The sequence below is a fragment of the Lynx canadensis genome, chromosome D2, assembly GCF_007474595.2.
Source record: "Lynx canadensis isolate LIC74 chromosome D2, mLynCan4.pri.v2, whole genome shotgun sequence".
Lineage (NCBI taxonomy): Eukaryota > Metazoa > Chordata > Mammalia > Carnivora > Felidae > Lynx > Lynx canadensis.
In genome coordinates this window covers 73,600,127-73,626,723 of record NC_044313.2, presented here as the reverse complement: position 1 = coordinate 73,626,723, position 26,597 = coordinate 73,600,127, and the positions used below count along the sequence as shown (strand labels likewise).

General features: G+C 41.1%; 2 protein-coding genes across 9 annotated transcripts in view; both read left to right on the top strand.

Annotated features, from left to right (window-relative positions):
* Nucleotides 1-5,843, top strand: part of ARID4B (AT-rich interaction domain 4B) — a 157,208-nt gene extending 151,365 nt beyond the window's left edge. For 4 of the 6 annotated variants that reach the window (XM_030335366.2, XM_030335365.2, XM_030335362.2 and 1 more), the window contains one exon: nucleotides 5,669-5,843. In XM_030335366.2, the coding sequence (XP_030191226.1) occupies nucleotides 5,669-5,829 (161 nt within the window). In that variant the 3' untranslated portion in view covers nucleotides 5,830-5,843. Of the gene's footprint in view, nucleotides 1-1,010; nucleotides 2,780-5,668 lie in introns of those variants that run through there. The other 2 variants (XM_030335367.2, XM_030335364.2) reach the window with 1 other exon arrangement.
* Nucleotides 5,834-25,667, top strand: RBM34 (RNA binding motif protein 34). Of its 3 annotated transcripts, XM_030335368.2 has the most exons (12): nucleotides 5,834-5,942; nucleotides 6,052-6,226; nucleotides 6,441-6,577; nucleotides 10,651-10,882; nucleotides 11,590-11,649; nucleotides 13,953-13,996; nucleotides 20,392-20,475; nucleotides 20,632-20,695; nucleotides 22,251-22,290; nucleotides 22,526-22,644; nucleotides 24,525-24,852; nucleotides 25,089-25,667. In XM_030335368.2, the coding sequence occupies exons 1-11, from the start codon at nucleotides 5,884-5,886 to the stop codon at nucleotides 24,801-24,803; spliced, it is 1,293 nt and encodes a 430-aa protein (XP_030191228.1). In that variant the 5' UTR covers nucleotides 5,834-5,883; the 3' UTR covers nucleotides 24,804-24,852; nucleotides 25,089-25,667. The 3 variants fall into 3 exon arrangements, with proteins under 3 accessions (XP_030191228.1, XP_030191230.1, XP_030191229.1); XM_030335370.1 differs by lacking the exon at nucleotides 6,441-6,577 and having other exon boundaries at nucleotides 5,851-5,942; XM_030335369.1 differs by lacking the exon at nucleotides 11,590-11,649 and having other exon boundaries at nucleotides 5,857-5,942.
* Nucleotides 25,668-26,597: the final 930 nt, after the last annotated feature.

The window sequence follows — 26,597 nt, the reverse complement described above, 5'->3', positions numbered from 1 at the left end:
GCACCTCTACTAGAGTTTTGAAGACTGAAGCAACTGGTAACAACAAGGAAGTGAAATTTGGAGGACTTAGGAGGGTTTTCATGAGGCAGAGATTTGCTTTTCCACCTTATATTCCTATACTGAAGGAATTTCTTTTACCTTGTGCATGTATTCCTTAAAACATTTTGTTTTTCAAATATTGATTTATAGGGGCACCCGGGTAGTTCAGTTGGCTGAGCATCTGACTTCAGCTCAGGTCATGATCTCACACGGTTTGTGAGATTGAGTCCCACATCGGGCTCTGTGCTGACAGCTTGGAGCCTGGAGCCTGCTTCTGATTCTGTCTCACTCTCGCTCTCTCTGCCCCTCCCCACTGTGCTTCCCTGGGCTCGCTCTCTCTCTCTTTCTCTCTCTCTCAAAAATAAATAAACTTTAAAAAATATTGATTTATAACAATGAGAGAATTTCCCTGAAGAAGCTAACGGATGTGTCATTTGCTTTGTATGCGAAGTGCAGGAAAAAGCAGTAGTCAAGCTGTGGACCCTTTTGTTCCAACACTAAGAATCACTCTCATCACCCTTTAAATTTGTAAGAAACTCTAAACACAGAAAGATGCAGGAACTAGGAGGAAGGAAAAGATTTTTGGGTGGATTACCACTTTTTCTTATTGGATTCAAAGTTCTTTTTGATGTTTGTCTCACTGTTGCAAAGTCGATTCTTGGTTTTATTTCCGTGTCTTAATAGACTGGGTGCACAATTGTTTTTTTCCTAATATGATCTGTGTGGGAGTGGCATTCCCTGATCTGTCCCTTTTCCTTAACTCTGTATTTCAGGACTGTCTAGAGCTACTTGAGATACACTGGTTTTTCCTTTCTTTACATCATGGCGTTGTGACCTTCGGACTGCTTTTGCAGGCTTGAGTGATTTCAGAGAATACGACAGGCTTTTAGCTTACGGGGCTGGTGTTTTCTTTCTCTCTGTTGTCGTATGTACGTTTATTAAGCCTTTGGTTTGGTTTCCCCTTTCTTCAGGTGCTGCTACGTCCTCATCCTCCTCTTCCCCTTCATCCAGTTCCATAACAGCTGCTGTTATGTTAACGTTAGCTGAACCGTCAATGTCCAGCGCATCACAAAATGGAATGTCAGTTGAGTGCAGGTGACAGCAGGACTTGCTAAAGCACTTTGCACTTAATGGCTGTTGAGGGCCACGTCTTTTTTTATACTGCACAGTGGCACAAAAAAAAAAATCAGACAAGCACTATTTTATATTTAAAAATTGTTTCTTGACAAGCTGACTTGGCACTTAAGTGCACTTTTTTTATGAAGAAAAAGTACAATGAACTGCTTTTCCTCAAGCAATAATTGTTTCCAACTTGTCTGGGAATTGTGTGTCTGGTAACTTGAAGGCCTTCCACTGTGGCAAATGGAGGCTTTTCACTGCCTGTAGAGACAATACAGTAAGCATATTTGTTAGGTGGGCCGGAACATGTCAAGATAACTTACTGTATATGTATTCCCTTGTATTTTGTTAAAGCTGGAACATTTGATATTTTTCCATTTATTTATGAAAAAATACGAACCTATTTTCATTTGTACGAGCTAATTGTTTTTTAAAGCAAGTCACCTTAGGGTGGCTTTAATTGTATAAGTCAAGCACATGTAATAAATTCCAAACCTGCAGTTAACAGGATATTAGACATCAATCCTGGTAACCAAATATTAAAGATTCTCTTTAAAAAAAGACTGAACATGTTTACAGGTTTGAATTAGGCTAAAAGGTCTTGCAGTGGCTTTTCATGCCCCTTCAAATTGGAATGGAACTACTGTACTTTGCCATTTTTCTATAAATCAGTATTTTTTTTTAATTTTGATATAATACATTGTGTGAAAAAAGAAAATGGCTAATAAACTGTATTAAATCTTAAACAATGTATAAAGATTGTACTTAGCCAGTTCAAAGTGTATATTTATTCATAATGAATTATAACAGTTATATTTTTGTGTTTTCTTGTAAATGTTTCTTTTTCCTTAAATACAGATAATTCATTTGTATTGCTTATTTTATTATGAGCTACAACAAGAGGACTTCAGGAACAAGTAAACTGTATTAGTATGGTTCCAGGTTGTTGATATGAACTGTCTCAGAAGGATGGTTGTTATTTTAAGTATAAATAGCTAATTGGGGTGGTAGGCCTATAAAATTAAATGCCTTGTATAAAATCCAAAATGAACGCAAACTTGTTTTCACTTGTATTGACTTTATGTTGTATGATTCCAATCTCTGTTCTGTTTGGCACTTGTATTTAATTCTACACCTTTGTAAGACATTTGTATATTGCGGATGTGTTCATTCAAGCTATTTAATACCTGGCACTGTTAATACACAGTACTTTACTGTACAGACTGTTTTACCGTTTTAATTGTAGTTCTGTGTACTTTTTTTGGATGGGGCTGGCATGTTTTATTTGTTTTCTGGCAATACGACATGTGAGAATTTCGAAGCGTTTTGTTGTAGATGCTAACGTGTCAGAATCCTTTACATTCAACTTTTCTAAGAAAAGCATTTTCAGTCTTGTAGTGTGTGCTTACAGTAACTAATTTTGTTGAAAATGGTTTCAAGTTATTCAAATTTGTACAGGACTGTAAAGATTTGTTGACAGCAAAACGTTGAAGAAAAAGCTTATAGAATAAAAGCTATAAAGTATATATTAGGATCTGCAAACAATGAAGAATTATGTAATATATTGTACAAATGTAAGCAAAGGCTCTGAAATAAAATGCCATAGTTTGTGAATCCTTGATTTTGTTTCTAAAAGATTAAGTAATTTTAGTTCATTTCTGTATGTGATGATTGACTGGAACATACATCTCCAGCCTGTATTATCCAGAAGGGGTTAATTGACATACCAAAAAAAGGGAATATTATACCTATAAGAATTAAAAGTCCATTAACGAGATTCAGGATTTATTAGGCATTTTTATATCTTTGTATATACACTATAGACTATTTTGCGTGAGTCTGAACATGAATATTCATTCATCACTTGGAGGTTTGTCTAAAGAAAAAATTATTTTCTTTAACCTGTGGAACCATTACCAGCAGCTTTTTTTTCTTTTTTCTGTGTTACAATTTCATTGGACTTTTACTTTTAGCGCACTCTGCCCCACTGCACATTGGAATCATCTGGACATTGTTAAAACAGTGATCAGTACTCCTGTGCCCTGTTGGTGTCGGGCGGGGGGTGGGGGGTGGGCAGTGGAGGCCATCCTCCCATCCCCCCACCTCTAGGCCCCCAGAGTTGTATTCAGTTGGTCTAGGATGGTACTTGGATTTAGATCTTTTTTAAAAGGTCTCTGGTGATTTAATATGCATCTGCTTTTTCCCACATTAAAAAAGATCAGTATTTAGATTTTTATGCCCCATTTAAATGAACTTTCCACCTAGAGGCAATCCTTTCTTAAGAATAATTTTTAAGGCCTAAAAAGCTCAAATGTATAGTTTTAAAGCACCTTTGGGATGACCCTGTATTTATTGTTACAGAAATTTGTTTAATGGATGATTTTTAAACTGTTGTAGGACGGTGCTTCCCAAAATGAAGTCTTAGAATACCGGTTCTGGGAAATGCTTTGGGAATTCATTGCCAAATATATATGCTATAGATAGCATTTTTTCTTCGCAGAGATTCGGTGTTGGCATATTAAAAACCGAGAAGGCCTATGAAGAGACCCCTGGCTAACTTCCTTTACCTACTGTTTTCACTCTTACCTGATCATGAAACCCTGTTTTTCAAGGAACTAATATCACGTACTTTGTGTGTTATAGAAACAGTGATTCCAAATTTTGTTGGAATTGAGGTTTATACTCTTGGGCCTCTCTGCCTTCCTGCCTGTTGTGAGAATTCATGGTATTACCAGAATTTGACTTAAATTCTCCTCTGGTTACCTAAACTATAGTTTATCAACCTAGTTACAATGGATGGAAAAATTAAGATAGATGTTTCTTATAGTGTTCTCCAAAACCATTTTTTTTCTCCTGAAATAACCTGAGGGTCAGGTCTTGTTAATTTTCTTAAGTGTAGGGAGATTGGGGAAGCCGAAGCAGAATACGGAAGACCACTAACGTATTTTTCCAAAGTATTTTTGTCTGTATCTTTCTATGAAAAGAGTCCTTAGATTTTAAACTCTTCAGAGGCATTAAGTGATCTCTAAACAGTTAAAAACCAGTTCTGAACAGCAGTGGGGATCATTTTTTAACTGTCCAGCCACAGCCTCTTTCATCCTAATTATTTTCCTCTAGAAGTGTGTGCTCCCTTTCGTTCTTTGTGAGCCCATTTCTTCACCTTTCTTTTAATTTTAACCTATTTAGGGATTTTTGACTACCATCATGATGGGTTTTGTGTCTATTAGATGTGATCCCCAAGCAGCAATAGTTTCATGGTTTTATTGTGGAAGTAATCTATGTAAGGCTTAACAAAATATGTGCTAAATTGTACAGTCAGGGAAAGCCAGTGGTTAGGAGTCTAAAGGGGGCGGTGAATGAGCATATAGGGATTATGATGACAGATGTGATGGTGACACACAGGAGCTGCAATCCTTAAAGTAACATTTGAGGGAGTTTCATCTAGAAATGGAATGTGTAGGTAAGAGTGGAGAGGAAGAGTCAGGAAAGGCCAGATGCGATGAGGTTGCAAGTGCTACGGATAGGAAATGATTCTTGGAATAATGCTAGAGAGAGTGGGGATGAGAACGGGATTGGGAGACCTTCTGAAAGAAAAACTGAGTAGAATTTCTTCATTGGACTACATAGGATAGATGGAGCGAGGTGCTTGAATTGCAAATACAGACAGTTGGATTTGTCTCATCTTTTGTGAAATACAAGGTCACAATTACGGGAAGCCTAAACAAGAGACTCGGAAATCGAGACCAGAGCCAAGCAGTTGAATATTGGGTGTTTTCCATCAAGTTTTCTGATACAGTCTATAAAAGGGTCACATATATTCTCAGTTACTTCTTTTAAGCAGCTTTCAGAAAGCACGTCTATTCTCGAGTCAAAATTAAATCCGATTTTACCACCAAAGTTCTGAATTCAATTAATAACAATTTGATACTTTTATTACTTAAAAATCAATTTATCGAACATTCACTAGGTATGGCAAGTAGAAATACAGAAATAAGGTAAATAAGAAAAAGGGTAAATACATTAACACTAGTGCAGTTGGATGAAGGCTTGGAAAAAAATCTATTGTGAGTAACTGGGAGATTTTTCTAAGGGATATCTGAGCTGGGATTCCTTTCGGGTAAAGGAATAAATAACAAGGAATAAAAAAGGCTAGAATGTGCGGGTTTGGAGGGAGGGGAGTCTGGGAAGTTAGGCTGAGAAAATAGCAGGAGTTTTCAGTGCCCAGGATCTGGTAGAATAGCTAGGCAGGGCAGGTTAGAGCTGGAGCTTACTTTAAACGTTATTTTGAAATAGTGTGAAATACCAGAAAAGTTGCCAGAGCAGTGCAGAAAATGCCCATGTACGCTTCGCACCGATTCACCAATTACCGTGTAGCCTACATCCCTGTAACCTCATTTCTTGATAAACCTCCCTGCCTCCTCTTCAGTGATTCAGGGGTTTTCGACCGTGTTTCTCTCCGCTTGGAGTGGCACCCCACACCCAGCCTGGCTGATTCTTATTTATACTTCAGGCCTCAACTACTCTCGAAGACTTCCTGCACTCCCAAGAAAGGTTTCTTTCCAGCCTGAAGAGGTCCAACCCGGCACCGGAAGCCCTGCGCCCGCTCGCCGGTTGTCTCTGGCTCCCGCTCAGCCCAGGCCGGAAGGGGCGTGGTTCCTGGAGCGGAAGTAGCCGGGACCCGGAAGTGCCGGGCTCGTGCGCCGCAGCTGTCTAGAAAGCCTCAGGATGGGGACGCCGGTGGAAGGAAAGAACAACAGGAAGAAAAAGAAAGGTGCCCAGGAGAGGTGAGTGGCGGGTGGCACGTCCGCCTGGGCAGGGGTGTGCGTTCGGGAGCTCTGGAGGGCGAAACGGTGGGGCCTGGCGTGGCTGAGTTTCTGGCGTCGGTGTCTATAGAGACAACCCGGAGGACGGCGTTCGCGGGAGTCTGGCCGGAGACTATGTGGTTGGACAAGTCGCCAGCAGCTTGCTCCAGGGCAGGCGCCCCTCCAGAAATAGTACAGCTCGGTTGGCGTCCCTCTTCAGCTCTTCTGAGCCTCAGCTCCAACCCGTGTATGTGCCTGTGCCTAAAGTAAGTCACTGAATTCTATTCCGAACGTCCCGTCAGAACGGTTTTAGAACAGTCTGCCTCGCAGGGCATGATTTCTAAAGCGGGGCAGATAGGGTTAATTTTAAGTAAGCTTTCATTACCGGAATCCAGTGAGAGAGAACACTTGCTAATTTAGGAAGACTACTAAATTATTTAAAAAGATGGGGTCTCAAACATAGCTTCCAACTTTTAAAAGGAAACCACCAAAAAAAGGAAACGGGATGAGGAGGAAGAAGGTACATCTCAAATTCAAGGACCACTTTTGCAAGAACCTTCACAAAAAATGAAAGTGAAGAAGAAACTTTCTGCTGCAGACAAAAAGTTGGCAAACAGGTCGGTAGACTTGTCTTAAAGCTGATGTTAAAGAAATTAGATGGTAAAGAATTTGAGATTTTTATACCTGCACTCTTTATCTTAGTGTTTTGCTCATCTCGTAGTTCTAGGTTTTACAGAAAAAAATTTTTATTGTGTAAAATGTCATACATATTCAAAAGTTGAAAAGGATGAGAACCTCATATACCCAGCACATATACCCATAATCCTTGGCCAGTCTTGTTCCATCTTTACCCTTCATATCTCCCTCATTAAGTGGAAGCAGATTTAAGGTCTGGAATCTAAATGTGTAAATATCCCAGCATGAAAAAGATGAGTTTTGTTTTCCCAAACTCAGAGATCAGATTTCCCCCATTAGCTTAAAAAATGTTTTCATGGGGCGCCTGGGTGGCGCAGTCGGTTAAGCGTCCGACTTCGGCCAGGTCACTATCTCGCGGTCCGTGAGTTCGAGCCCCGCGTCGGGCTCTGGGCTGATGGCTCGGAGCCTGGAGCCTGTTTCCGATTCTGTGTCTCCCTCTCTCTCTGCCCCTCCCCCGTTCATGCTCTGTCTCTCTCTGTGTCAAAAATAAATAAACGTTAAAAAAAAAAAATGTTTTCATTACAGTTTATTTGATCAAGATCCGAATAGCGGTCACATCACAGGCTCCCTGGTAACTTTCCTTGGTCTGTGAAGCCACTCTCTTCAAGCCCCTTAATTTTTTTTTACTTTCTCTCAGAGAAAGGTGTCTCGCTCCTTGTCCAAGGTTAATTCGGTCACCTGTGCTTTGGATACCACATACCTCTTTTGTCTCCCTCCGGGTTATTCCCTCAGCTATATCCATTTTCTTCTCCTTCCTGTGGCTTTCATCTGTCTACTGTACAAATGTGCTCAAGTGTCTCATCCTAAAAAGAGAAATCTAACAAAACCAAACCCTATCTTTGCTACGATGCCCTCAGTCCTTCCCTTCATAGTCAAGCTTTCAGAAAAACTTTATACATGTGTTCTTCCTTTTCCTGATCTATTTTCTCTTCCAGGAACTTGTTGTTCTGACGTGTTGAATCCGACTGTTCACTTGTTGTGTTTTTATGTGATCTCACCAAACTTCCGAAGCAGCGTGCAGTGAAGATATCCTGACCCACTTGCCATATTTTTTTTTAATTTTTTTTTTAACATTTATTCATTTTTTGAGAGACAGAGCATGAACTGGGGAGGGGCAGAGAGAGGGGGAGACACAGAATCCGAAGCAGGCTCCACGCTCTGCGCTGTCAGCACAGAGCCCGACGCGGGGCTTGAACTCATGAACCGCGAGATCGTGACCTGAGCAGAAGTCGGATGCTTAACCGACTGAGTCACCCAGGCGCCCCACACTTGCCATCTTTAATAGGCAGTACAGCCTCTTCCCTGTTCCATTCCACATGGTGGCTTTTCTTCCTGAAGCTATTAGATTCTTTTATCGCAGTCTCTTCTGATTCCCCTCTTGTTTGTCTGTTCCTTCTCAGTGTTCTTGTGGGTACCTCTTCTCCTGCCTACTCTGTAAATGTTGATTTCCCCCAGGATTCTGTGGTCATCTTCTCAGGACTTTTTTCTATCCTTCATTCTGAGCAGTCTCCTTTATGCCCGTGGCTGCACCATTCTCATTTCTCTCCTGATCTCCTAATCTGTGTATCTGTTTGCCTGCTGGCATCTGCACCTGTATATTCTAGATACAGTTGACCTTTGAACAATGGAAAGGTTAGGAGCACTGACCCCCACACAGTCAAAAATCCACATATAACTTTTGACTCCCCCAAAACTTAACTACTAATAGCCTACGGTTGACCAGAAGCCTTACCATAAATAGTAGGTAAACACGTATTTTGTATGTTATATATGTCATGTACTGTATTCTTACAATAAAGTGAGCTAGAGAAAAAAATGTTATTAAAAATCATAAGGAAGAGACACCTGGGTGGCTTGGTTGGGCATCTGACTTCAGCTCAGGTCATGATCTCACGGTCTGTGAGTTCCAGCCCCGCGTCGAGCTCTGTGCTGACAGCTCGGAGCCTGGAGCTTGCTTCAGATTCTGTGTCTCCCTCTCTCTCTCTGCCCCTCCCCTGTTCGTGCTCTGTCTCTCTCTGTCTCAAAAATAAATAAACATTAAAATTTCAAAAAAAAAATCATAAGGAAGAGAAAATAAATTTGTAGTACTGTACCACATTTATAAAAAAAAAAAAAAAATCCACGTTTAAGTGGAGTTCAGACCCGTGTTGTTTGAGAGTCACCTGCACCTCAAGTTCAGAATGCTTCAGACTGAGCTGCGTAGGCTCCTGAGACCTGTTTGTCCGCAGGAGTGGTACCACCAATCTTCCATCCAGTTGCCTGAGCCAGTGACTCGGGAGTCATCTTATACCCCCTCTTTTCCCTGCGTTCTACTCAGCTGCCGGGTCCTGATGGTGCTGTCTTTTAATATCTCTTGAATCTGTTGTTCCCTTTCCACCCCTCCCTTGCTCAAGTTGGTCTGTTGTCTTCTCAGATACATGCAGTTATAACTCTCTCCGTACCGGTCTCCCTTTTCCAGCCTTGCCCCTTCCCTAACATCTTCTGCTCTGCTGCCCAAATGATCTTTTTGTAAGGTGCCCCAAAATTTTCAATGGCTCTTTAAGCTCTGTGGGATACAATCTAAGCACTTGCACATAACAGCCATGGTCCTTGACCTGGTTCCTGCCATACCGTCTCGGTTCCTTTCACTCCTGCTTGGTACTTTATATGCCATAGTGGACAAAAAACTAGACATGAACCCTCTCCTTAGTGGAACTTATGGTCTAGTGGAAGAAGAATGTCAAAATTTACTGAGGACAATGTGCCAGACACGGCCTTTCCCCTCCCCTGAGAAGCCTTTCATGTGTCTTTTATTTTTCTATACCATGTCACCATTGTATTGTGAACTTTGCTTATCTCTTCAGAGGCTGGAGTATTGCAGGGTTTTTAATAGTCTCTTTATCTTTCTATCCCCAGACGCTAGGACAGAATAGGAACCCAGTAAATATTTACTGAGTGAATGAATCATTTACTACCCACGACTCGACTCGTATTACCGTTGCCTCCTTAAGATCCCAGTCCCGGGACGCCTACTGGCTCAGTTGGAAGAGCATGTGACTCTTGATCTTGGGGTTGTGAGTGTGAGCCCCACTTTGGGTGTAGAGGTTACTAAAAAAATAAGTAGATAAACTTAAAATATGTGTGTATATATGTATGTGTGTGTGTGTGTGTGTGTGTGTATACATGTATATATGCATACATATGGTTCTCTGTTAGAATTGATGCTCAGATCTCGCTTACCCATGTGCACCAAGGTTTTTATTGTATTTGCCATTTCAGAATGTACTTTTGACAAGCAGTCCTTTAAATATTACAGTTAAAAGTAGGAAATCTGGTTTTCCCTATTGGCCACATTGCTTTTACAAAGTATTTTGCAGCCATTTTAACCTTTATAGATCCCCTACAAGTGCTGCAGATCCCCCGGAGTTCTAGAGCAGAGAATGAAACTGGGCATTCATAGAGCATAAACTAGACCTCCAAGAGCTTTACAACTTTTGTTTAAATGAGCAACTTTTGTTGCTCTGCAATAACCTGACAGTTTTAACATATCTTCAAAAATTGAGCTTAGTGTTTTCTAATCTTTTTTTTTAATACATCATTCTTTTTTTAAAAAAAATATTTATATTTGGAGAGAGAGCGTGAGTGGGGGAGGGACAGAGAGAGAGAATCCAAAGCGGGGTCTGCACTGCTGGTGCGGAGCCTGATGTGGGGCTTGAACTCAGGAACCGTGAGATCATGACTTGAACTGAAATCAAGAGTCAGACGCTTAACCAACTGAGCCACCCGGGTGCTCCAATTTTTTCTAATCTTGAGTATTCTAGAGATACTGGTCACTTTTTGATAATGCTGTTTCTTAAATTTAGATATATTTGTGAATCATAAGTTTATATTTAGGAAAGCTAGAAGTAGGTGAGAAATATTTCAAATCTTTGTGCTTTGTCAGATACTACATCGGACTTCTAGGACTCTTATTCTTTTCTTTTTACCTTTTTTTTTTTTTCATGGCCTCGTAAAGGGAAAATGCCCTAGCAAGTGCTGATTTAGAAGAAGAAATTCACCAAAAACAAGGACAGAAAAGGAGTGCTTCTCAATCTGGTATTAAAGCAGCAGATAAAAAAGTACTTGATGATGTAGATCACACAGTTGTAAATCAGAGAAAGAAAATTGAAATCAACCAAGAAGAAGAAAGATTAAAGAATGAGAGAACGGTGTTTGTTGGGAATTTGCCTGTCACGTGTAATAAGAAGGTAAGTGTGTATAATCTACATGTTGTAAGGATTCAGAGAACTTAATAACTCATAACTTTGTTTACTCTTCCTTTATTGAATAAATGCACAATTAATAAGTCATTAACATATAGCTTCATTGTAAATGATTACATGAATCATTCTGTAGATTGATTCTGGTATACACCTTCTCCTCTCCGTTCCCATAGTCACTGCCCTTATTCATCCTTTTGCAAATCTGCAAACAGTATTGCAGTGGCCTCCTGGTTTGGTTTGGTTTTTCTTATTCCTTCCAGCCCTCTTTTCTGTTACATGTCACTAGAACGTAAACCTGAAATCATGCCTAGCGTAGAGTAAGGGGCTCAATAAATATTTGTTATATAAGTGAATGAATACATCCTGAGGTTCTTCCATTATGTGGGATTTACTAAACCCAAAATATGCCCTTTACTTTTACAGTTTACATGTGGCAAAGATTATGAAAGATTCAAAGACAAAAATGCGTACCTTATGGATACTAACAAAAACTTGAGATGCGTTTTATGTGTATATGTGTGTGTGTGGAAACTATTTTTTGTCTTCCAACCGAGTAGTCCCTTGTTCCTGAAATGTTCTTAAAAGAAAACCTGGCAGTAAAAGATGATCAGATGGTTTTACTTAATTCTTTTTTGTAGCACTTACTTGATGTTCTGAAAGTAGACTAAAGTATGTATGTTTTTTTATTTTAGAAGCTGAAGTCATTTTTTAAAGAGTATGGACAGATAGAATCTGTACGATTTCGTTCTCTGGTATGTTTTCTCCCTGTCTTGAAATTGCAAATCTCGAAACGTATTCGTTTAAGTCAGGCTTATTAACATGTTGGTATTAGTGAGACGGAGAAGCACAGCCTTTTGAATCAACAGGTTCAAATCTAGCCCCAGAGAAGAAGTGCTCTTAAGATCTACTTCTGACTCCTGGACTCTGTTAAATTAATGCGTTTACACAGTAAAATGATATCATTGTAGGAGGGTGGATGTGTGACTTTTGTTTGTGGAACATTAATACGTGTGGAATAGCATTTCTGAGCTCCAAGGCATTCAGTCCAGGAGGTTGGTGTACTGCAGACAGTACCTACCACTGTCAACTTAATTTCCCTAAAGTACTTCTTCCCAGGGGCGCCTGGGTGGCTCAGTCGGTTAAGCGTCTGACTTCAGCTCAGGTCATGGTCTCACACTCGGTGAGTTCGAGCCCCGTGTTGGGCTCTGTGCCGTCAGTTCAGAGCCTGGAGCTTGCTTCGGATTCTGTGTCTCCTTCTCTCTCTGCCCCTTCCCAACTCATGCTCTGTGTCTCAAAAAATGAATAAGTGTTAAAAATTTTAAAGTACTTCTTCCTGGAACTCATGATCGTTACACATATAGGTACCACATCACTTATGCGTGCACGCGCGCGCGCACACACACACACACACACGCACTTTGGCCTGGTATTACTTTTGGGGATCTTGCTCTATCCCTGGATTACCGGTCTGTTTGATGACTCTGTTGTGCATTCTCCGGCACCCCATACTTCATTATGGTGCTTATGACACTGTTCTGTAGTCGGTCCATTATTCGTCTGCCCCACCAGACTGAAAGCTGATAGCAGATAGCCGGTTTGCCTTGCTCATTCGTGGGTCACCAGTACCTGCACATTGTGCACATGAAGCATATATGGAATTGCCTAAAGCCCTTACATTTGCCTTGCTGTGAGTGAATTCTGTCCTGGTTCTTAGCCTGACAGTCAACACAGGGTGGCCCTGAGGCCACGTGTGACTCTCCTGCAGCCTGGGAGCTGCCCTCGTTGCTGATCAGACGCTAGCGCTTTCTCACTCTTCTTTTTGCTCAGTTCATTGGTTTTGTTGCGACTCCTCCTCAAAGTCTCATTTTGCCTAGTGAGATACAGTCTGTGTTTTGGTAGGCGATTAAGATGTTAATTACTCAAGTTTTTCTTTTTGATACTTTATACCATCAAGTTTTTTTTTCCCTCTATTTCTGTACCTTACTGCTTTGTGTCTTACCTACTCATTTGTATCTTCAGTAACAAGATATAGATGCTTGAGGGCTCCTAGAAGACACCTAGTAAATGTGTTTTGATGACCATCATTCACCTGTTGATTGTTCACTTGGGCATTTCTCATGTCTTGCACGGTTACACTGTCTGTATTTTCAGAGTTTGTGAGTAAGGCAAACTGAGAATTTATATCAGATGACTAAGATTTCCAGGGGACATTTATAGTAACTGCCCTAAATTAAACTGACATTCATAGATGGTGCTGCTCTGTGAACTTGCAGGGTCTATATCTTTTCACCTTTGTCTTGTCAGTACCTGGCTGAGGCATTTCAGTGCCTCTGTCAGTATCTCAGGACTGGCGCCTTGCAGACGGTCAGAGTTGTTGACCTGAATTTCCATCTCCTCCATAAAGTTTTCCCTCCCTAACCCCTCACTCTTAAGTAGTACAAAAGTAATACTGTACAGGGCTGAAAAGAAAGTGAATTTGAATGTAAAGGGGTTTCCCTTATTTGCCCAATTAAAGATACAATGATTTTTTTTTTTTTTTTTGCCAGCTGGCATATACTGACCCTTAGACATATGGATGAAATAATGTCTTTACGTTATTTCCCAATTTATTTATACATATTTAAAATCATACAGAATGTACAAAAAAGTAAAATCATATAGCACGTACAATAAAATATTAATATAGAAGTGTTGCTTTTTTCCAAGCTTATTTCATAAAACAATTTTCCTTACGTTTTTCTTACGCGTCTTTAACCTCCATATCCCCTTATGTCCAGAGACCCCTTTGAGTCATCTGACCCAAGTTGAGAGCACAGTATGTTTACTTCCATTTAGATTAAAAGTCATTGCCTGTAAAATTTTGGCCTGAGCCACCAGATCCCATTCATATAACATTAGGACGGTTGTTTCTGATTCCCTAGAATGTTTTAATTACATCACATCAGAATAAGACATTTAGAATTCGATTAATTAAAATATAATTAATTTGAAGTAATATTTTGGATAATGAATTTTCTCTAATACCTGTCCCCCCCTTTTTTTTCTCTCTTAAAAGATTCCAGCAGAGGGAACTCTGTCCAAAAAGTTGGCAGCAATAAAGTAAGTTTATAATGAGAGAAAGGGAGTAGTCTTAAACTCTCTTCCGTTTTGGTTAAAACTTAAGACCGTGTTTTCGTGGATTTTTGTTGTTCGATAATACATCATACTACTTGACTATTTTCTTATGACTGCAGTAGTGGGTAAATTTATCAGATGTTTGTCTTTAAGCTTTAACATAAATTGTAGAATCACATTAAATATTATAAATAAGTTGCTGGAAAATGTGCCATGAGAATTTTCAAGGACATTTAATCAAGCATTATGTTTGGAAGAGAATAAGGAAATTTTATGCCCAAATATTGTAGTATAAATCATAAATACTGTATTTCATCAGTTCTAAGGCACACATTTTCCCATATCTTAACATTTTGAAGTCAGGATGCATCTGAAACTCAGGGGTGCCCCATAGTTGCGGTTAGCCGGTCAGGTTTTTCCAGAGAATTCATGTTTGTTTCTGTCAGGTTACCTGGGGGTACTACCAGCTCAAGACCACTTTAAGCTCTCTGTTTGAAGGTTTGGGGACTGTGCTGGTAGTGTGGCTCACAAGTTTATATTCTCAGGGGATTTTCCCCTACACTCCTTATCCACCTAGTGCCATGGATGAAACACAAAAGTTTTCTTTACTCTCCCTTCATTTCTCATTAATTTGTAAAATTGAAGTATAATTGACATATAAATTTAAAACATACAACCTGTATTTCTCATTCACCTTCAGTTCTATGCAGAGTCTCCTATTAATCTCTATCTAATCTTGGGTTTTTTTTTCTAACTAGGACATGAAATCATAGATTGTACAAGCAGAGGTATATATATTAGATATAGCTATATTAATAGGTCTACAGATTACATTGATATATAGGTATGGTTATATTAGATAAGATAGTGTACTTTGAAAACATTGTGGCATTATTTACAATAGCCAAAACACGGAAGCAGCGTTAAGTGTCCATCAATAGATAATTGGATAAACATACACACAGGAATATTATTCAGACCTAAAAAAGGGAAAGAAATCTTTAGATTTTTGACAACGTGGGTGGACCTTGAAGGCATTAGGCTAAGTGAAGTAAGCCAGAGAATGAAAAACAACTCGAAGACACAGAGAACAGGTGGGTGGTTGCCAGGGGAGGAGGTGGGGGTGAAATGGCTGAAGGGGGTCAAAAGGTACAAATTTCCAGGTATAAAATAAGTAAGTCATGGGGATGTCATGTACAGCATGGTGACTATTGTTAATAACACTGTCTTGGGTATTTGAAAGTTGCCAAGAGAGTAGATCTTAAAAGTTCTCATCACAAGAAAAAAGCGTGTAACCCTGTGTGGTGATGGATGTCAACCAGACCTATTGGGGGGAGCATTTCACCGTCCATATATGCACCAAATCATTATATTGTACAACAGAAGCTAATATAATGTTACATGTCAATTACCTCTCAATCAAAAGAAAAAGAAGTCACGAGTTGCCTCAGCCAGTACTAATTGAATAAAGTTAAAAAAAAATTCAGTTGAATCACTATGTTGTACTAATTACAACCTAATTCACTATGTTCAGCTAAGGTAACATCGTGTGTCAGCTCTGCTCACGTAAAATTTCACAGAAATTTCTGGGAATCCTCCAATAACAGGATTTTTGAATTACGGCAGTTCCTTTGAGCATCTTGGTGCATTCATGTCTACATTCATTCTTGATTTAGACTTCTTTGGCAGACCAGGTTCTTGCCAGTTTTATCCCATACCCATCACAGCATTTGTATTAACACTTAATAAATATGTGTTACTCTGTGTTCCTGGCTCCAGTAACGTTTGTGGGGTAGCCACACATGTTAAGTCCTTCCACATGCAAGGTGTTATTATTCAGATGCTGTAAAGAATGGAAAACTTGGTAAGACACAGCTCTTCTTCAGGTCGTATGGACTTCTTCCTGGAGGAGGCTAAAAGCCAGGGCCCAAGTTTCAGCAGAAACCAAGATGCCAATAGGAGTGTATAATAGTACTGAGGAATTTTGATGCTAGAAAAATAGAATTTATGCCCTGTGGTTGCCATTCGCCCTGACCACCTGCCCCCAATCAAAAAATTTATTAGATTTAATTATTTGAATAAATAATGAGGCAAGTGGTTAAAAATAAAGTGTAAAAGTGTATGCAGTGAAAAGTTTCGCTCCTGGACCTTTACCCTAGTCAGCCAAGTTCCTGCCCCAGGCTGCTGCTGTTTTTACTTTTTAGTATAACCTCCTAGAGACATTTTACACGTTTACAAATTGATACACATATATATACTTTCTCCCCTCCCCCCCAGCCCCCCACATACCTTTTGATGCAGTTGTATTCAACATGTATACTCTGCGTCTTCCTTTTTTGCACTTACTATAAACTGGAGATCACTCACACTGTTGGATGCTCCGTGGCTTGTTCTTTTGTTATTGCCCAGTAGTATTCCATGGTGTGGCTGTACCAGAATGTATCCATCCATTTGTCAGCTTGATGAATGTTTGGGTTACTTCCGGGTTGGGGCTATCACAAATAAAGTTCTGAACACATTGGTGTACACATTATTTTTCTTGCTAAAGTATCTGGAGGTGTGGGACTGCTGGGTCTTGTGGTAGGTATATGTCCGTTTTCTAAGAAGCTGTCAAATAAATTTCTGAAGTGGCCTCACCGTGTTACATTCCACCCGCTGTGGGAGAACTCCCATTTCCTTCACATCCTCGCCAGCACTGGGTATTGCCAGTCATTTAATTTCAGCCCTTCTAAGGGTTTGTTGTAATGGTCTCAGTTTCTATTTAGTCTGATGACTAAAGATATTGAGGGCCTTTTCATGAGCTTTTTGGCTGCTTGTATCTATTCTTTGGAGAAGTGTTGGTTCAAAAATTTCACCCACTTTCTGGTGGCTTGTCTGTCTTATTGTATACAGTTTTTCATTGTGGGTGCAAGACTTTTTTCTGATATATATGTTTTGGATATTTTGCCCCATCTGTGGCTAACCTTGTTTTGTTGTTGTTAATGTTTGTTTATTTTTGAGAGAGAGAGACAGCATGCAAACAGGGGAGGGGCAGAGAGGGAGACAGAATAGAAGCAGGCTCCAGGCTCCCATGTCAGCACAGAGCCCAACGCGGGGCTTGAACCCACGAACCGTGAGATCATGTCCTGAGACGAAGTCAGACACTTAACTAACTGAGCCACCCAGGTGCCCCTGTGGCTAACCTTTTTAAGGGTGTCTTTTAAAGAGCCCAAGTTTTAAATTTTGTTGAAGATCCATCTTTGCGAGTGCTGGTTTTTGGTGGTCTGGTTGGGGGCGGTGGGGTTGTCTGTTGTCCCGGTTCAGCCTCTGATGCAGGCTGGCCCTGTCTGTCTGTGTTTCAGTGCACCGGCCGGTCCTCCCTCCCATGGCAGCCAACCTCTGCCTTGTGTCTTTGGTGGATCTTGGGCTGGAAAACATTTCCCACTCCTTGCCCTGTGGTAGGAGGCCTCCCTTCTCTGGCCCCGGGACTATTCCCTGTGCTCTGGGAATGACGGGGTTTGCTGTCTCTGCCCCAGCAGCTCAGCCCTCTCCATTGGGAGAAGAATCCAGGTGGGCTTTGTGTCCTTCCCATACTTCTCTTCTCCAGCCCACACCCCCCAGGGATGTCTCTGGGCTCCCACCTGCCCTCAGTCATTCCTGGGGACACTAGCAGAGGTCAGTGGAGCAGAGCCTGCAAGCGGATGTGCCTATCTGTGTTGCTGGCCTCCAGAGATTCCATTTCAGGCCCAGCCCACACGCGGCTCTGGCAATGTATTAAATCCTAGCTGAAATCGTCCCGGCTCCCTTGTCCGGCACCAGCTTCTGAGCCAGTGCTGCCTCCTGTCTCCTCGGATGGCCCTGCCCTTACTTAGCCCCCCAGTTTCCTTTGGACCTCAGCTCAGTTTCCTTTGGACTTTAGCTCTGGTAGCTTCTACAAAAGTTAGAATGTTGTGGGTTATTCGGCTTCTTGTGTAGGGGTGGGGGTGATGCTATTCCTGGTTTTCTCCCTTCTGGGTGCAGGTGGAACTCTAGATGTCATTAATACCTAGATCTCTAGATGTCAAGTTAGTCTTTTTAAATCACCCATCCAGCTTGATACAAAACAGGTTCTTGCCACATAGAAAGGGGTAGAACTGTGTGCTTGCCCTCTGTATTCCCTGTGCCCAAGGGATCTTTTCTTGTAGAGTGCAGTTAAGAGTATTTATTTATTTATTTATTTATTTATTTATTTATGTATTTATTTAATGTTTATTTATTCTTGAGACAGAGCATGAACAGGGGAGGGTCAGAGAGAGAGGGAGACACAGAATCTGAAACAGGCTCCAGGCTCTGAGCTGTCAGCACAGAGTCCCACGCAGGGCTTGAACCCGCAAACTGAGATCATGACCTGAGCCAAAGTTGGACGCTCAACCACCTGGGCCACCCAGGCGCCCCAGGAGTTTTTATTTTTTATTTTAATTTTTTTAGAGAGCGTGTGCCTGCCCAAGTGCAAGTCGGGGAGGGGCAGAGGGAGAGGGAAAGAACCCCAAGCAGGCTCTATGCGCTGTGCAGAACCCAACTCAGGGCTTGATCTCATGACCCTGGGATCGTGACCTGAGCAAAAAATCAAGAGTTGGATGCTTGAATTGACTGAGCCACCCAGGTGCCCCCAGTTAAGAGTTGTTAAAGTCCTTTTCCATTTAGGTTTTCTTGGGGTTTGTCTTAGTCTGTTCAGGCTGCTACAACAAAATGGCACAGACCAGATGGCTTATAAACAATAGAAATTACTTTCTCATACTTTCAGAGGCTGGGAGGTCAGAATGAACTGCCAGCGTAGTTGCATTCTGGTGAGGGTCAGCTTACTGATTCGTAACCAGTGCCTTCTCACCGGTCCTCACAGTTTATAGTCAAACGGTAAGATAAAGAAGGGGCTAGGAGTTCTGTGGGGTCTCTTGAAGAACACTAGTCTTGTTCGAGAGGATTCCACCCTCATGACCTCAGCCACGCCCACAGGCCTCACCTTCTATTACCATCACATTGGGCGTTATATGGATTTCAACATGAATTTGGGGAGGATGCAAACATTTCAACACTAAGACAAGTTGAGTAGGATGTTGTCAGGAGCTGTGTGTTGCAGGGAAAGCGTGGGGGTTCTGGAGTCACCTAGGCCTGTTTGAAGTCCTGGGCTGGCCACTCCTTACCTTGTGATCATGGCACTTCTCTGAGTCTCAGCTTCCCTATCCATAAAATCAGAAAAGTAACACCCATGTCGGAGATGGGAGACTAAATGAATACATAAAATGGCTAACACAGTGCCCAGTATTATATTAGGCATTCAATAAATCGCAGTTTTATCAATAGAAAACTATCAGATAGTGTAGTATATTATTACAGAATGCCATGAGAAATGCCCTGACATTTCCTAGTGCCTTTCTTGATGGTACTTATTTATTAGCATTTTTGCTACTTCAAAAACAATAGGTTCATGTCTTCAGGGAAGAATCTGTGGTCATTACTAGGTCCTTTTTGCTGATCGGTCACATCTAAATTATATGACCATTTTGCAAGCCTGCGAATTAGTGGGTGGAAGCATTGAGCAGCAGCAGCTGTAATCGTTAAAAAGAGTGAAAACCAGTCATAACCTGCTTCCCGTTGAGCGAACACAGCACTACGTCCAGTCCCGACAGAGATGTGCAGTCTGGGTCTGAGCAAACCTCTGGATCCAGCTGCCAATTTGTAAGAAATAGGGAGGCCAGAGGAACACGTTGACCTGTATTGTGAGCTTGCAATCAAAACCATCCAGGCTTTGGAAAATTCCGTAGGTCGAACAGTAAGGTAAAGAGAGAGATAAAGGCAGAATCCTGCAGATTAAATAAGACTCAAAAGACTTCAAGTCCCCAAGTGGACATCACCAAAGTATGACCAAGGAATAGACGCTTGATTGTGATAAAACTACATAGACACGCAAGCAGATGGTTTCTGGAAAAGTAGGGGTGGTAGGCACAGAGAGTGTCTCTGGGATGGGCAGTGGCTGCAAGGTTATTGATCTTTAATATTTCTCTAAGCTGTACACATTTGTATGGTTTTTATCTTCTCGTACCTGCTTATGTGTTGTTAGGTACAGGGCTCCAGTTAAGATTGTTGTTTCTAGCTTTGTGACATTGCTTGGGGTGGGGGGGTGGCTGCTTGCTTGCTCCCTCATAGTGATGACCAATAGGAAGGCAAAAGTTACATGTTTTGTCCAATATCTGTGTAAGTTGTATGTTATTTTTTGCGTTATTACTAAATTTATAAAGAGATGAAACTTCTGGGAATTCTTGTCATATGTGCTGATTGAGAGTAGAAAACAAATTATATATTTTTAATGACTTTGAGATTAATGGATTTTACACTTTTTCTTTTTTTTTTTTTTTTTTTTTTAGACGTAAAATTCATCCTGATCAGAAAAACATTAATGCTTATGTTGTGTTTAAGGATGAGAGCGCTGCTACAAAAGCATTGAAAAGGTAATGTTATCTCTTTGAGATTTGAATGGAATTATTACATTTAAGTATGTACGAGTATGTTTTTTTTATTCTTTGGTTTGACTTTAGAGCAAATATTACAGTTAACTCGGCGCTCATTTTTAACAGCCATTTTCCCCCTTCGTGTTTATAATGCAGAAATGGGACCCAGTTTGCAGATGGATTTCGTGTTAGAGTTGATCTGGCATCCGAGACTTCATCTGTAAGTGGTACTTGAGTTGTTTAAAGAACTTAACTAGAGTCTTCTAGAGAGAAACGTTCTCTTCCGAGCTTTTGCTAAGGAGAGGAGTGGAATCATCAGTGAGCACAAGGGAAGCCAAGAAGGAAACACTTTGGCCCTTGAGGTCACAACGTTGGGGCACAGACTGGCACAAGGACCTTAGTCAACAGCTTCCAAGAACGGGGTACCCCCACACCCGGATCAAGTATTCATAGATAGTTAGCCTGGGAGGGATGTTGGAGATCGTCCGGGCCAACACCTTATTTCACATACCGAAATAGAGAAAGTTAACTCCATTTTTGAGTCCCTACTCTGTGTCAGGTACTCAGTGCTGAGCTATAGTCCGGGTTCTATAGGGGTTCAGGGGTCCACAGTACAAAGGTGAAGACAAACAGATGGGCTGATTGTGGCACTTTTTTTTTTTTTTAAGGTATTTATTTTTGAGAGAGAGAGAGAGAGAGCTTATGAGTGTGAACAGGGGAGGGGCAGAATCCGAAGCAGGCTCCAGGCGCTGAGCTGTCAGCACAGTCGGATAAGTAACCGAGTGAGCCACCCAGGTGCCCCAGCACTATGTTCTGATAAATACACAGGATGCTCTGTCAGCTCAGGAATGGGACACTTGACTTGGGGAGGTACCAGCAAGAAGGGACAAAGGAGGGTGTCCAGAAGAAGAATAGGTGCTCTTGGAGACTTGAAAGATGAGTCAGTGTTATCTGGGCTCAAGAAATTTTAAACAGTGTATGTGGTGGGGACCAAAACTTAATTTGCTTAGGGAATGGCAAGAGCTTGATGCAGTTAATAGCAGGTAGAGTGTGAAGAGGGACAGCAGTAAGTTGCTGTTGGAGAAACGGGAGAGGCCAAATCATGAAGACTGTGGTCTGCCGTGTTGAGGCGTCTGGATCTTGTCCAGGAGCAGTCCCACAGGTTTAAATGCAGGAGTGATGGGTAAGTTTGCAGTTGACAAAGGTCTCTCAGAGTGAAGGCTGCTTGTAAGAACTCACCACCGAAACCTAGAGTGCATTTTCGTGGGGGTCAGAGTGCGCTGGCTGAGAAATGACCAAGGCCTGGAATACCTCTCTGGCTCTGATGTAGACCTACCCTGAGGGCCAAGTGTGCTTGTGTTATTTAAATTAAGCTGACTGTGTTATTTAAATTCAGTTTTATTAGCATACGACCACCATTTACTTGTAAATGTTCTGTTAAGGCTGGGAGGGTAGTTACATCAGAGACCACGTGGCCGCAATGCCCAACAGACTGCTGTCTGGCCCGGTACCTAGTTTGCGTGCCAATGTAGCATGCCTGTCCTGGGCACTGCCATGTGTTAGTGCTAGCTGTGAACAAAAGAAACCCTGTTGCCTCTGGTGCTTACTCACTTTCAAGAGGGAAGATAGAAGAAACAGAATCAAATAAGGGACAGGTGCGTAGTTAAATCAGCGCAGTGGAGACCTGTCAGATACATGGGGTGAGGGAAAGGGGATTTTCGGATCACTTCCATTTTCAGCTCCGGTGATTTTTATTAACCTTCTTTGTGTTTCAGAGGGACAAGAGATCAGTATTTGTGGGGAATCTCCCGTACAGTAAGTGTTAAATAAAGTACCCATTTATCATTAAAGTAACAGGAAAATAACAACTGAGTAGTAACTTAATGTTTTGCTTTAAGACCAACTTGGAAAAGTGTAGAGTGTAACTTGACTAATTTTCGTGGGGCTTACTATATTAACTATATTACATTAACTTGCTGTATCAGTAAACAGCTCCAGCTTTCAAAGGCCATTCTGTTTTTACTTGTGCTCTGGTTGAATTTGTTTTTAGAAGTGGAAGAATCTGCAATTGAGGAACACTTTTTGGACTGTGGGAGTATTGTGGCGGTTAGGATTGTGAGAGACCCAGCCACTGGAGTCGGCAGAGGCTTCGGCTACGTGCTCTTTGAGGTATGGGAGACTCGTGCGTTGTCACTGTCCATTGAAATGTGCTGGAGGGGTTGTCCCTGCTGTTTCATCTCTCAGACATAACTGTCACCGTCACCTTCAAATTCCGTCTTCAGGAAACTAAACTCATAATCTGCCATATTCGAGTACTCTTCCTGTAACCGCACCTCATCAAAAGACGTTCTGCTTCCCTCTTTCTCCACACTGATGTTATGAAATAATGTTTCAGATATTGGACGTGAAAAGTATTAAGTCTCTGAATTTCCACTTTCCATAAAATGGAGAAAAGAATTGACCCGTTGGCACAGGTAGAAGAAAATCTTGGTCTTTGTACAAAATTAGTTGTATTTAGTTTACAAAATATTAACCAGCGTATCATGCCTAATAATACCAGAACATACATACTATGAGAATATTCATAATGCCTGATGGCACTTAAGTTTTTCTCCCTTCCTCAAGCACCCGTTAATACATTTCCTTTCAGTTTTTTCCGTGCCTTCTTTTTTAAAGTTGAACTTCCATCTGTGAACGTAAAATTTTGCAACCTGCTTTGTGTTTTCTGTTGTATAAGTATGTTCCTTTGAGTGACGTAACGTAATTTATACTATCTTTTCCCTAATGTTTCTCAAATGTTGGAAATTTGCAGTGTTCTCTATTTTTCCCTGTAATGATGAAATTGGGGTGTTTTTTTTCCTTCAAATGTTTGTGTGCAGTTTGTGATTGCTTTTTTTTTTGGATAGATCCCCAGGCCTGTTACTGACTAGGTCAAGATAAATGACCATGTTTAATACTCTTGATATGTATTATTACCAGACAGCTTTTGAGAAAGGCTGTCACAGCCTTTTGTTGCCATCGTTAATGCATTGTAGTGTTTCTCTGTTGTCTACTATTTTTTTAAGGTTTATTTATTTATTCATTTTGAGAGAAGGCTCGAGTGGGGGAGAGGCAGAGAGGGAGAGAGAGAATACCAAGCAGGCTCCTGCTGTCAGCACAGAGCCTAATGCCAGGCTCTATCCCACGAACTGTGAAATCACGTCCTGAGCTGAAACCACGAGTTGGCTGCTTAACCGACTGAGCCATCCAGGTGCCCCTCTGCTGCTGTAATTACTTGATAAGTTCCTAAAGTCCTTTAGCAAACATCTCATGAATATTCAGGGTTGTTAGCATCTAGTGGTTCTATATTAGGACAAAAGAGTAATAGAATTTGGGATCTAAATGGGATCCTGCAGGAGCACCTAGGGGGCTCAGTCAGTTAAATGTCCCAACTGCTCTGACAGCATGGAGCCTGCTTGGGATTCTCTCTCTCTCTCTCTCTCTCTCTCTCTCTCTCTCTCTCTCTCTCCCCCTCTCTCTCTCTCTCTCTCTCTCTCTCTGCCCTTCCCCTGCTTGCTCTCACGCTTTCTCTCAATAAATATTAAAACAAAAACAAAAAACAATTCTGCAAGGCATCTAGTTCAGCATTGCATTTCAGAAACTGAAAGGGAGTTCCCTTCTCTCAAGTCAGCTAATACAGTGCAGCTTTTGCAGAAAGAGCCTGTGACAAGAGAGGCTGATTGGTTTAAAAGACTGCATGTGACTGATCTAGTTGGTTGGAACTCCATTTTACAATGAGAAAAATGAAGCCTGTTGGATTGTGACTTACCTAATTATGTGACAAGGCAGCTGAGTGCTTCCTGGGAAGAAACCTGTGAGGAGCATGATTAAAACGAGACTACCGGCCCAGCCACTGAAACCCGTGGGGTTGCACTTCTTGGATGTCAAAGTGGGAGGGGCGTTTATCTGTGCAAGCTTGAAAATTCTCCTAATCCACTAAAGTCACAGTTGTACTAGTGTCTTTGCAGGGGGCTTTCTGGTGGAAATTAATATATTGATTTTTATTCCAGAATACAGATGCTGTTCATCTTGCTCTGAAGTTAAATAATTCTGAACTGATGGGAAGGAAACTCAGAGTCATGCGTTCTGTCAATAAAGAAAAATTAAAGCCAAATTCAAATCCCAGTTCGAAGAATGTCGGTAAACCTAAGCAGGGACTTCATTTTGATTCAAAAAATGTAGGACATTCTAAAAGTTTGTTTATTGGAGAAAAAGCTGTTCTCCTTAAGAAGAAAAAGAAAGGGCAGAAGAAAAATGGACGGACTAAGAAACAGAAAAAACAGAAGTAACAATCCGAAGGTTATTTTGCTCCCACTGAGTACTCGTAATAAAAGTGTGGTAGGGGCGCCTGGGTGGCGCAGTCGGTTAAGCGTCCGACTTCAGCCAGGTCACGATCTCGCGGTCCGTGAGTTCGAGCCCCGCGTCAGGCTCTGGGCTGATGGCTCAGAGCCTAGAGCCTGTTTCCGATTCTGTGTCTCCTTCTCTCTCTGCCCCTCCCCCGTTCATGCTCTGTCTCTCTCTGTCCCAAAAATGAATAAACGTTGAAAAAAAAAAAAAATTTTAAAAAAAGTGTGGTAAACTCATGTATCAAGTTGCAGAATTTTATATGGATGGTGCGTGTGAAACGTGGGAACATTTTTAGTTCATTCACATTGTGATGGCACCTTTGAAGCGTTTGTTTTAAGATGTAAGCAGATTAGTCACCAGTGATTATGAGATGGTATGAGATGATTTTAGACTTAAGGTAAACATTTAGAATTTTAGTGGCTATGTATTAGCGTATGATAGAAATATGTAATTAACACTTCAGATGGTTGTTTCAAGAATTACTTGGGATGAGACTAAAAGTGAGTAAATTTAAAATGTATATATGTATGCACACGTTGATACCAATTGGATCTAGATAGGTAGGAATACTGATCTAATACAAATAACAGTTCCAAAGAAGAAGGGTTTGAAGGGCTCTTGTATAACAGCCACTAAATTTTTTTCCCCTTTCTCTTGAACTTGTGAAAAGTAGAGTTCTGGGTTTTTATTTTAATCCATCAACATAGTAATAAACTAACCAATGAATATTATATGAAATATTGCTTTGATTTCTTATTCTTAACCGGTAATTAAACTCGCTATTGAAGTCCTCGGTAAATTGTCTACAAAGCAGATCTCTACTTTTATTTCTGTTTCTCAATTTGAAAAATACTCTCCCAGGAAAACTTGTGATTCTTAAATTAGTGTCATGCAGTAGAATGAAGTGAAACAATCTTTCCAAAAAATCCTGTTTAAAGGATATTTTCTGATAAAATACAGTAATTAGGTCACAAAGTGTAAAGTTCAACAAGTGGAGAGAATACCATTGTATTGCCTTGGGGCTGAAGCTTGTGCTATAGCTGTTGCCCATCTCACAGATCTTACTTACCCAGCTGCGTCTGCATCCAGGAGGGAGGGGGGTGGGAGAAATCCAGGGATGCTGATCTGAGGCAGGCGGAATCAGTGATGCAGGTGTCATGGCACTTAGGTGGAGAAGGGGATTGAGGGACAGCGAGTTATTACTGATTATTTTGAAAATCCCTTCTTGTGGTCATAGCACCGGGGAAACCTAATGATCTTTAAAATGTAATTTGTAGAAATCAGAGCTCTATTTTACTGTATCCAGAGATTGGGTATTTTATGCTTAGTATCCCCTATGGTGCTTAGAATCTGGTTTTTTGTAAGTATGGTTCAGTAAATACTTCATACTTGATCATCTTGAGCATTTTTGCATATTTTACCAGTTAAAGTTGTATAAAGATGCATCTCCTATACTGGGGCACCTGGGTGGCTCAGTCGGTTGAGCATCTGACTTCAGCTCAGGTCATAATCTCACAGTGTGTGGGTTCGAGCCCTGCGTTGGGCTCTGTGCTGGCGGCCTGGAGCCTACTTCGGATTCTGTGTCTCTCTCTCTCTGCTCCTCCCCTGCTTGCACTCTCTCTCTCTCTCTCTCTCTCTCAAAAATAAACAAACATTAAAAAAAATTAAAAAGAAAAAAAGATGCATCACCTATAGACCAGATAGAACTATCACTGTAGATGTAGACTATATGTAGC